General features: G+C 39.4%; 1 protein-coding gene across 1 annotated transcript in view; it reads left to right on the top strand.

Moving 5' to 3' along the window:
• SHANK2 (SH3 and multiple ankyrin repeat domains 2) overlaps positions 1–12,036 on the top strand; it is a 274,142-nt gene that overhangs the window by 105,607 nt on the left and 156,499 nt on the right. The window contains 1 exon segment of the mRNA XM_079307962.1: positions 6,858–6,971. Within this exon segment, the coding sequence (XP_079164088.1) occupies positions 6,858–6,971 (114 nt within the window).

Consider the following 12,036-nt stretch of genomic DNA (forward strand, 5'->3'; position numbering starts at 1 on the left):
TTTCCCAAGGAGCCAAATCCAGCCCCTGCAGCTCCTGGGCAGCACTCGGGGGTCTCTGAGGGGTCTGCCAGGGGGGTTTTTGCACCCCCAAAGGAGCCAGGGAAAAACCCTGGACTCCCACACCCAGTGTCTGGGAAAAAAGGGGAGTTATTTCAGTATCTCAAATATGCTCCAACAGACTTTTCCATCAGCCCTCTGAGATGCCTCCGGTGCAGACACAGTGTGCACATCACAGAAGGTTTGTGGTAAACCCAGATGCAGCTCTCAGCTTCGTTCCTCAGGGTCAGAGGAGCAGGAGCAACTCAGCAGCAGCAGCTCAAGCATCTGCTCTGGGCAGGAAGTCAGTAGTTCTGTGCATCAGAAATATTGACCCTTGTGACTCTGCTTTTATTTCAGTGTGATCTCAGCCAGCAGAGCAATCCAAATATATCACTAACATTTTCATTTCTTGTGAAATCCACTTGTAAGTCATTTTGAAAAAGAAAGATTATTAAACCCCTGCTGTGCTCAAAGATATTGCCAACAGACACTGCTTGTGGGCAGGAGGAAAGTTGGTCTCTCAGGCTTTTGCACTTGTTATATTAGTAAACAAAATACTGGGAAGGGAAGAGCCTCAGAAAGGCTGTTCTGTTTCTTCAAGAGCATTTTGTACCTTTGTGTGGATAAATGTGGCAGCAAAATTGAACCTAAGAGGTTTGCAAGGTATTGTTCAGCTGTTCTTTCGCATGAAGGATAAAATGAATATGAAATGGAATATTAATATTACCCAGGTTCACTGGTCTATTTTGTGTCCTTTCAGTCTCCTGACTTGAATGGTTTGATTTCAGTTCTTAACATGGTAAATTATGGCTCATCACAGGTCCTATCCTAACTCATTCCTTCAAGCTGCTTGTGCCTGAAGAGCGGGACAGAATGGTGCTATCAAAATGTAACAAAGACCTGGACTTGCTCCTGCTCCAGCTGCAGAGTTCCCTTTGCTGTAAGAGGCCATGGGAAGGGATCAGGATGTAAAAGCATCCACAAATCCTCGCTGTCATGGTGCTTGGCTACTTTAACCATCCTTTCTTGAGCCATCATTCAACTGTCCTGAATATTCATGGGACAGGGAGCACCAGGAGTCAGAGAGGAGCTGTGAGTGCACCAGTGTGGTGCAACACAACACTACAGGCTCTGCACCTAGGTTGGCTTGGGGCCCCTTCTCCATTAAGTCTCTCTGAGTTCCCCTGATTTCAAGTTCAGGCATCACTGTGGAGAAGAGCAAACTTGATTCTGACTGCACCTTCCTCAACAGAGCTGGGGATCAGTGCATGGATTTTTGCAAAGTTTGGTTTCTGATCAAAACTCAAGTCAGTGCAGATTGATTTCTCACATTGTTTTCATCTCTCCCTCACTTCCTTGAAATTATTTCATAGACATGTAAATAACAGGGAAAAGGTGGTCTTCATAGAAAGTTTATGGCAAGGGGGAAGAGCTCCCACAGAGGGCCAAATGTTGAACAGCACAGTTCTATTCACTCAGTTCTATTCCAACTGAGCCATATTTCCTCAGATTTAGAGGATTATGTGCAGCTTATTGTATTTGTAGGTTTGACGTAGAGAGTGGTTGCTCTGTTAGTAGCCCCAGTCATCTCCTCACCCCGAGGTTCTTATCCTGAAGTGCTTGTTTGCACTGTTTCTTTCCTGAGCAGAGGTGAGAAAAGATGAAGAGGTGTTTTAAGTCAGGATCTCTGAATTATTTCCATGATTTGGTCAGCTCCCATAGCTCAAGCTGGGAAAGAGCTGCTGCATTTCCTTCTCCACCACAAGAAATGTCTGTAGGGCCACAGTCCTTTCTGACTGCTCGGGTAAATTAGTTGCAGATACACAAGGCTTCCCTTCCAGGCTTTTGGTGGAGTGCACAGGAATGTCTCCTGGGTGGCAGCTGGGGCAGTCACTCGTGTGTGTGCTGGAATCCTCCCTGTGCCTGGCAGCAGGGTGAGGGGCACTGAGTTCATCCCCACTCCTGCTGCTCTCACCTCTGCTTCTGTCAGGACCTCTTGATAACATCTTTGGGAACCAGAACCAGCCTGCCCAGAAGAGAGAACAGCCAGATCCTGCTCATCATCCCTCACAGGAAGGGAGGGAGGGATTGCTGCCAGGAGCCATAAGGGGCAGAGAAACAGGGTCAGAAAATTCCTTGTCTTTACCAGAGAGCAAGATTAAGTTGTAACTCCTGCTGAGCTTCATTTATGTTGTATATAAAGTTTGTTTTCATCAAAGAGTCATGGAATCATAGGGGTTGGGAGGAACATTAAGGGTCATCCAGTTCCAATCCCTGGCTTTGGATTCATCCAGGGATGAGACACCACAGCCTCCAATAAATATTCCTGCATAGATTGTCTGTCATTTGGAAGCTCTCCTGCCGAAGAGAAATAATTCTGAAAATTTACATCAGACAACAGACATTTCAGCAAGGGAAAAGCCTCAATTAAAATGTTAATTATTTCTGAGAGAAAAACTGTTTCTGTCAATTAGAAATAAAAAATCTCCTGTATTTCAAAGAAGAAAATCTAGACTGGTATCTTTACCTCAGGACACAAACCCAGAGTTCTTCCATCAGCACAGGCTGGTTCAGCTGTTAATTTATTTTTTTCTTTCAGTAATTTCCAATTTTATACTTTACTGTTATTCTGTTGATTTTTCTTTTTTTTCTGTTGGTTGCAGAAATGTTCTTTTTTCCCCAGAACATAGTCTCTCATTCCCAATCCATATGATTATTTTTTTCCCAGTGAAGAAGAACACAGTTTATCCAAGCACTAAAAATTGATTTAGATATTACAAAGACATTTTAAGTACATCCTGTAAGAGCTGTAAAAATGTTGGCCAGAATTTGGCTTTAAATTTCCTTGACATTTTTGCAAATAAAGCTGCATGGAATAATTAACTCCTGGGCATTTTGATATCACAAGGAATTTAGAAATAGTAGTCACCATAATTTGTTGGGAAAAATGGTTTCATTTCTTGTTGGGGCATGGAGGGAGCTCTAATGTGGGAGGATACAAATTCTATGTTCTTTTGATTTTTTTTTTTTTTTTTGTATATTGAGTGATTAATCTGAGATTAGTTTGTTGTATTAATATCAATTACAATAGATATACTTCCAATAGACTTAAATTTGCAAGACACAGAGCATTCTATGCTCTAATTTATTAACTTTATAACATATAATATTGTAAAATACTTGATATACATAATTTTCTGGCAGAATCTTGCTGATTTTGAGTATAATGCTATATAATATAATATAATGCTATATTGAGTATAATTTAAAGACATTAAAATACGAGTTCCTGACTGGCACCAGCATATCCATGTTTTCCTGTTACCCAGTTGTTTGGTGCTTATCCGATTTTGTTTTACAGTTTTGTTCATATAATTGGACACAACTCCTCTTTTAAATGACACTTCTGTTGTGAAAAGATGTCCCACAATTCTTGATGCTGCAAGAACCTTTATTTCACTCTTACAACATCAGATTCTTTTTGTAATTCAGGTTGTGTGTGAAGAGCCTCTGACCTGCTTTTGCCATAGCAACCACACCTTTTGATTTTACCAAAAGAAAAGGGAAAACCACTGGAAATTAGAAAGCCTTATTATTAATTTTGGGGAAATTATCCTTTGATTTACCATTATTTTGTCCTTCAGCAGGGAGAACATTGATTAGAAATTTCTTGCTAGTAACAAGTTATGTTACAGTGCGTCTCTTAAACACTATTGGGAGAGGAAAGGTAGAAATTAAGGCTTCATTCTAAAAAAAGCATTCATGGGTACAATAGATAAATTACATTTTTGTATTTATCCTTTAAGTACTCCACATTGGAGTGAGTAAAGTGTTGCCAGTTTTTATAGATCTGTAGTTTATTATGGCCTTGGCTCTTGCTGCAGAATTTCTTATTAATGGCACTGTGTGAGGATGAAGATAATTTCAAGGTTTCAGGGGATACAGAGCCATCTAGAGCTTAACTTCTAGGTTGGAATATGAGCTTGTCCCCCCATATCCCCAGCAATTTGCCTTTTGTGCCATCTTTGTGCTTCTTGCAGCTCCAGCAGGCTTTTCCTTCTTTTCTTGGCCCCCAGCATGAGGTTTTTCGCAGAATGCAGAAGGTTGCCTGCATTCCAGCAGCACTCATTTCACCCTTCCACTCTTTTCCATGGATGTTATGACTTCAGGCAGGACTACACGTTTTTCCTTTGCTGTGGCTATTAGCAATGGCTGATACTCAATAATTCATGTAATAATGGGCTAAAGTGGCTCTAGTTCTGCTCTGGAGGAATCCCTTTTCACCCTGCACTCACAGACTTCCAAGGCAAATTTATTTTCCCAAAAGTGATTTGCATCAGCTGCTACTGCCACAAACACATTAAATCACTCCATGGGTTTGAAATACCAAAATTCCTCCTTACAGTGCCTCTCTCTTTCTTGAGCTGGAAATATCCATGAATTTGGAGTGTCAGCGGATCTGAAATATTAATAAAATACTAAATTAGGGAAGTCTGTCTCAACATCTAAGTAGTTTTTGTTCTGAGCATCTTGCCAGTTTGTGGAGTGAAATCAGGACTGAGATTCAGTGCTGAAAAATCCCCTCATATTTAAAAAAAAAAATCAGCTAATTACTGGCAATGGGACTCTTTCACTCTCACATTTGGAAATTTCCTTTGGCTGGAGTCATGCACTCTCTTTTATGACTGAAGTTAAACCAATATACAGCAGGATTGTACAATAATTCTAAGATTCACATATAGGTTATTAGGTTTTCCTGGTTCCTTATCTCATCTCTAAGAAAAGCATTCTTATATGAACACAGTTTACATTGTTAAAAATGCATTGGAAGATGCTGAATTCCCCATTTATATTGGATGGATGATCAGGGAATGTTTTATGTAATACAGAGTTATCAGATGGACAATATGTGTTAGTTAATGTGCACAAGCTTTAGACATTTTCAACAACACCTGGAATATACAGCAACATATTTTTTCATTTATTATCCTCTATGTTTATATTTTTTAAAAAAAGACATGCTACCTTTTTTTATTCAGCTCAATTTTCACTATAGAGCTGTTGGTGTTGTCCAAGGCCAGTGCCCTTGCCCAGTATCCCATAACTCACTAGGTTTATAGGAGTTATAGGTTTCCTCATATATGTCAGAAAGGCACTTGACAAATTGTGCATTTGGGACCCATGCAAGTGTAGGATTTTTCCTTAATGGATGTTTCCTGGGACTTAATATGTACTTCTTACTGCAGTGGTGTGTAAATGACAAGTTCATGGAATCTGTCTCGGAATATACTGCATTAAAAGGCTTTAAAACGATGTATTTATAAACATTTTGCTGTCACATGTCTCTGTTAATAGATGACCATGCTCTGTAAGTGATAGCACAAATAGTTTAGGGTTGCATTAATAAAAACCCTGGTAAACATTTACTTTCAAATGCAGTTTTGCAGATCCTGGTGTCTCAAACCAGACTGCTTTCAAATTTCCAATTTTTTTTTTTTTAACTTTCTTTTAGGCTCTGATTGATATAATTTTCATCCTGCTCTGTACTAGTGCAAATCAAGTTTGGCTTCAGTGCTCCTGAGTCACAGCAGCTGCCCTGATCCTAAGTTCAGTTGCAGCCAGGCAGGGACCAAGGTTTTAAAGTCTGGCAAGGATTTAACAGCACCAAAAGTGCTAGTACTGGAGACCATCAAAGCAGCTCTCCTTTCTGTCCCTCCTGCACTGAAATACCCTGCAGAGACAGGATCCCAGGCACTGAAATCTCTTAGCAGGGCAATGAATTTGAGCTCATTAGCCTTGATTTTCAGCAGGGGCAATTGGGGTGAGCTGGCACTCAGCAGATGGAGCTGGGCTGATTTTGGAAACCTCTGAGCACCTGTGCTGTGTCTGATCCATGTTCCTAATCAGCCTGGTTTTCTTGATATATCACCTTTGTTTCAATATTAATGTACAACATCTTTCTAACAGTACATTTAAAGTCTTCTAATGTATAGTAGACATACAGTGGTTTGTAGGAACTTCTGTAATACTAATTTAAACACCATAGCAAGTATTTAGGATCTTTCCCTCACCATAATTCACCTCTAGATGCTTATTAATAAAATTGTTGCTCTGCAGGCTTTTGTCACAATCCTTGCTGAGTCCTAGAATTAATATCAAGATAATTAGAAGTGCCAGATAGGAGAAAAGTACATTTTCTCCTATTGACAAATAATTCTCCTCCATATTGTTTTCTTCTATTGAGAAAAAAATCACTGAAATGTTTCAAAAGGCATCTCCACTGTGGATCTCATCTAAGGGAAGTTCAAGTATTTGCTGTGTATTCAAAACCTTAAATCATATCACTCAACTTCCACTGCAAATCCCTGGAGGTACCCACTAAATCAAAAAACGTGTTTCCTTAGGAGACAGAAAAAGCAGGAGATATCAAAATATGTATTATTAAAATCCCTTTCAGTGTGGGTGCGGTTTTACAATGGGTTCAGCACTTCATTTGAACAGACAAGACAGTGTTTTTTTGGTAGTGCTATTACCATGTGTTTATGCTTCATTAATTGAGCATTGAGAACACTAAAAATAGAAACATTTGTGTGAAGGCCAAGGAAACTTCTGGTAAAAAAAAACAACTGGGGAGTGGTTACAAAGACTAAGTAGGGAGGGTCCTGATTAAAGGTTCCTCTATGCGCATTTTGTGGGGTACCAGCATTAGTTACTGCACAATGTTTGCTTGTTTTCAGTGATTACTGAATGTGTAATGCAATAATTGTATATTTGTGTGAAGAGCAAAGTGTAACACTGCCTGTGTCTGCCCTATTTAGTGCTGAGCATCGGAGAAGGTGGATTCTGGGAAGGCAGCACCCGGGGACATATTGGCTGGTTTCCTGCAGAGTGTGTGGAAGAAGTTCAGTGCAAACCAAACGAAAGCAAACCAGGTAATCACATCTAGCTCCTGTTAACTCTAATGTGACAAATGCCACGTGTCTGTCCCAAGAGAGACATCAGGGCCTTTGTGCACTGCTAGAAATGGGGGAATAGGATAAAGCTCAGCTGCTGAATTCAAAAATAAAGGTGGGGTTATTGATTGGGTTTTAATGTCAAAGCAAACAGACTATCTCCTGAGGAACTATGCTGGGAAGGTCCAAAGCTTTTACACAGAGCTGTATGCATACACTTTGTATAGGATTATGTTGTTTTTTATTTTCTAAAGTGTGGGAGAATATCTAATGGGGCAATTGAATAAGAGAAGAAAAACTGGCCAGTCATCTTCCAATCTGAGGGAGTCATACAATGCATTTAGCTCTTGTCCACAGCCCTGTTGACCTTTTCCTGAATGCTAGAGGGGACATCCCATACCCATCCTTTCTTATGACAAAGGAAATGGAATCCTCCTTTATCAGACACATGTATTGCCACAAGTCACTTTAAGCAAGGAGCCATTATAGTCCTGGTATAATAAAAGAAAATGAAATCTACATTAAAGCAGGTTATTTTAAGAATTACCTACCATCTCATCATTTCTCTGCTTTTAAGAATTGAGATGTGAGGACATCCTCTCTAATTAAAAGCTCATTATAAATGAGCTCTGAGAATATAATTAATGTTCTCCAGGAGTGTATGCAGTTTGAAATCAGCTATTGATGTGTTTTTCATCTCTGTTGTATTGATTAAGAACTTCTGGCATTGCACAGATGTTGCACTGAAACTTATGCATTGTATCATTCATTTACAGAGGCTTTTATTTTATGCATGTTGTTATAAATGGCAAGGTATACTTTTGCTTTCCTATGTGGAGAGGTTGTGCTTCCTTTTCTATTTCCCTTTTGAGAGGGGAGAAGAGGAAGAGGCAACACCAGATCTAGAGAGAATGGATCCAGGCTCTGAGAACAGAGGGAGAACAGTTATGTAGCTCTTCAAAGGACTCGAGAACAGTCAGAATTTAGAGAAGGAGGTGTATTAAACAAGAGTGGATTCCTACACTGGAATTGCCCAGTGGAGAAATGGTAACCCTGCATTAAATTTGAGCTCTCGATTTGTCTCCAAATCTGAAGAGAATTCTGAGGAGGGCATGAAGTTCTGAAATAAGAAAGACGTTTTGAATCTTTTTAGTGATTTTTGAGAGAGAGTAACCAAATCTGTTTGGTACAAATACTTAATGACTTCCTTGAGAATTACTTCAGGAGGTAAATTCAGTGTGTGACAGAATTGTCTTAATAGATGATGATTGTTTTTTGAGCAAGAATTTCCTTGATCATTCAAAGGAGCACAAAAATTAAGAAAAGAATTGTCACAAGAAGGTTAAGAAACCTGGAAGAAAGAAAAGAATATAAAGAGAAGCATGTTACAAATTTTCTGACATGATATTTGAAGATTTATGCCATGTGTCTGGCAAACCACCAGACATTTGCTGTGATTTATAAGTATTGCCTTCTTTCCGTTTGTTTTCCTATTTGCTTATGGTACAGTGGGAATAATAATAATGTTAACATAACTTCAGGCTTTAAATATGCCATTCTTCTACTCTAAAAAGGATGAAAATATAATTAAATAGGAACAAAAGGGACACATTTTCTCTGGAAGTGAACTTGTGCACTCCCATATTCTGCTGGGTTGTCTCAAAAAATGTCTTGCACCCAGAATAAGGTTCAGTGCTTCTGTGAGTAATGTGATAGTTGTTGGAGCTGAGAGGGAAATGAAATATATGGAATGCACAGTATGTGCCATATTATTATTGAAATATGGCATGGAGTGAAAGCAGCTGATCACAGAATTGCTCTGTGCATTTCTTCTGCACAGGAAACAATGGGAATGAAAGAGGAAAGCTTTATAAGCAAAAATCAGCCAGTATTCCCTCTGAGTACAAATGCAGAAGTAATTTAGAAAAATGTGTTAGGCATGGTGAAATGATTAGATATTAAATTAGGTCTGCTGGGATTGCTGAAAGAACATCAGCTGAGAAACATCACAAACTTGTGCCACTTGCAAGAATTTGCATCATGGTCTTTGCAAAGCAGCAGAACTTCTTATGATAATGATTTAGAAAGTAGATCATTTCAATGTGAAGGAAATGAAGCTCAGACTCAGCCTTTTCCATACCAGCACCACAGCAACATTTCTTTCCCCTCAACAAGATTTAGGAACATTTCTTTCAGCAGCTTCTCTTTGCTATTAAGTTTGAACAATTGTGTTTAATAGAGGCTTGTCATTTGCGTGCCGTGAGTGAGGGAAAGCGGAATAGTTCTTGGAAAAAGCAAACTCCAATTAAACACTCCAGGCCCAGTAAAACTGCTCGGCAGGTGTTTCATGTCAGGCTGATGTATAATCTCCCTTCTAAGGAAAGTTCAATTTTTAGGGAATTTTATTGCCATCCCAGTTGTTCTCTGGAAGTGGGCAGGACAGAACAGCACCTGGTTCCTGTGCTCTCTTCAAAAATCCCATGCAGCTTGGCAGGTGCTGTTTTCCAAAAAAAATCCTATTGACTGGCATTAATTCTACATCCCTACTTTAATCCTTCATTAATTGAGACTTGTAGGAATTGCTCCATTATTTTGCTAGGGTTGATGCCAGGCCTATGGGCTCCTAATTATCCAGGTTATCTCATTTGTTCCTTTATAGCACCCATTAGCACAGGACCTGCTGCTTTTCCAGTCTAAAGAAGTTCCCCTGACATTTTGAGATCCAATGGAAAAAGAACAACAAAAAAGAATATCATTGTCATGGTCTGCTAAATTCTTTTGGCTGCTTTTGAAAAATTCTTACAAACAAAATCTTCGTACTACCTCATTTTTAAATTTGTAGTCAGTTTTTAACATTCTCCAGGGTTATTCTGAGAGTGAAAGTATTCCCTCAGATAACGTTGACACATCATCTTGCATTTTACCTGTTCCAACACAGGATACAAATGTCATATATTTGCTCTTTCTGCACTGACAGTTTTCTTGTGTTATTCAGTAATGAGGCAATTACATTCTGAAGTGTCTTTATATTACAAAATATATTAAAATATCTTTTTTTTTTTTTTTTTTTTTTTTCTAAAATGTTCTGGGTAAGTTGGACAAAAGTTTATCCTGCTTAAATTTAGATGTTTCTATTTGCTTTTCTTCCATCATAAGGTATTATTTGAACTTGAGGAACTTACTACAAAAATGCTTTCTATTACACTTGTGATTTTATGCTCCACATCTTTCAGAATTCAGAGCTATCTGACTGCCCATAACTGAGGTGATGAATTCATTTTGAGGCTGGAAGCTATCTTTGACTACACTCCAACTTTATCATTTATTATTCCTCCCTCCCTGAGGTGCCTGGAGAGCTCTGAGATTTTCTGAATTATACTGAAATGAAGGCAGACTCAGCGTGTCGGAGTGATTCTTGCTATCTTTCAACTCTTGGCCTCCTCAGTGCACCTCTCCTTGAGTTCCAGCCTCATTTTTAATATTGTCTTAGGATGAGTTTTCATTCTGTATCCTCCTTCACGCCTTTTTCTATCCTGTGGCCTCGGGATACACCTTATTAGTAGTTGTAGGAGTGCAGTGAGTTTATTTCAGGCTAGATCTGGTGCATGCACGTGGCTGCAGTGACCATTAGCAGTTCTCAAGAGCTCGTTTTTCCAGGAAAGGATCTGATCTGTGCAGCCTGAGCGGTGCCAGTCCTGGGGGCTGTAGCGCACGTGGGAGGAGAGGCAGCACTTGCAGGGCACATTTCTGATGGAGCTGTGCTGACCTCCAGTGTCACAGCAGACTCTGCCAGGCCTCCAGGCTGGCATTTCCTGTCGAAAGTGGCACACAGGCACGGAATATTTGGGTTGGTAAAGACCTCAGGGATCACCAAGTCCACCCTGTCAGCCAGACTGAGTGCTGCATCCAGTCTTTTCTGAGCACAGTGCCTGTGCTTTTGTTTAGTATCCCTTATTCATATATTTCCAGCAACTGGAAAACGTTGTGACAGATTATCCATGAATAGCAGAGTTCCCTTGCAATTTCTTTCTTACCTATGTAACTGTGCAGTGGTGTTAAAATCAAAAACTGTAGCAATCCTTATCCAGCATTCCCTTTTGATGCCAGAAGTTACCAAACAAGTCCAAGATGTGTTAATGAAACATATCCTTTTGCTGTTTCTGAAGCACCGAATTTTCTGTTTTCCACATTCTTACCTTGTAATGCCTTATGCATTCAGTGAAACCAATTTTGTTCCTCATTTCCACCATCTCTTTTTATAATTAGCACAACACCTTCCCAGGCAATCAAGCCAGCCAGGCTGCTAGAAAATGGATTTGCCTTCCTGCAAGAAGGAAAGATGCTTTACTGTGGATTGAAGAGCTGACATCTGCACTGGCTTTCCAGAAGGACAGGAGTCTTAGTTTCCCAGATTTGCTGTCTGGACATAATAGATATCCATAGGTAAAACCAGTGCCATATCCCATATTATTGACCCTATGATTCTGTGTTAAACACAGCAGCAAAGGGGGAAAAAACAGGAACACCCCCCTCCCAACTTTTCATCCAGCCTAAATGATCCACTTTTGTAAACAACACAGATCAGCAAAATCTTTTTTAACAAATTATTCCTGATTTGCTATGATCAGTTCTGGCTAGTTTTTAACTAGAAAAGCAACTGAATAATAAATAGAAATATTGTGGTGATTATTAGGACTCTGAAAAATTATATGTACAAATAACTTTTTGAAACCACTGGAAGGACAAAAGGGTGGTATCTCACCGAATAAGCACCTGTAGGATTTTTATAATAAATTTTGATAAATTCTCCTTCCACAGGATTTTACCTTGAGTAGAAGGTACCTGTGTATCTGTGACAGAATTATTGTGCAACTTATACTCTTTGGTGTGAGCAGCATCAGTTAAGGACAAAACATTGCTGCAGCTGGAAGGACTAAATGGAGGAAGTATAAAATAAATTTTTATATGTGAGGGAAAGATTTTTGTTGGGAAAGTTAATTGCAAACATTGTCATGGCAGTAGTGTAAGGAGCTAAGAAGTTCTG

The sequence above is a fragment of the Erithacus rubecula genome (assembly GCF_903797595.1).
Source record: "Erithacus rubecula genome assembly, chromosome: 6".
Taxonomy (NCBI): Eukaryota; Metazoa; Chordata; class Aves; order Passeriformes; family Muscicapidae; genus Erithacus; species Erithacus rubecula.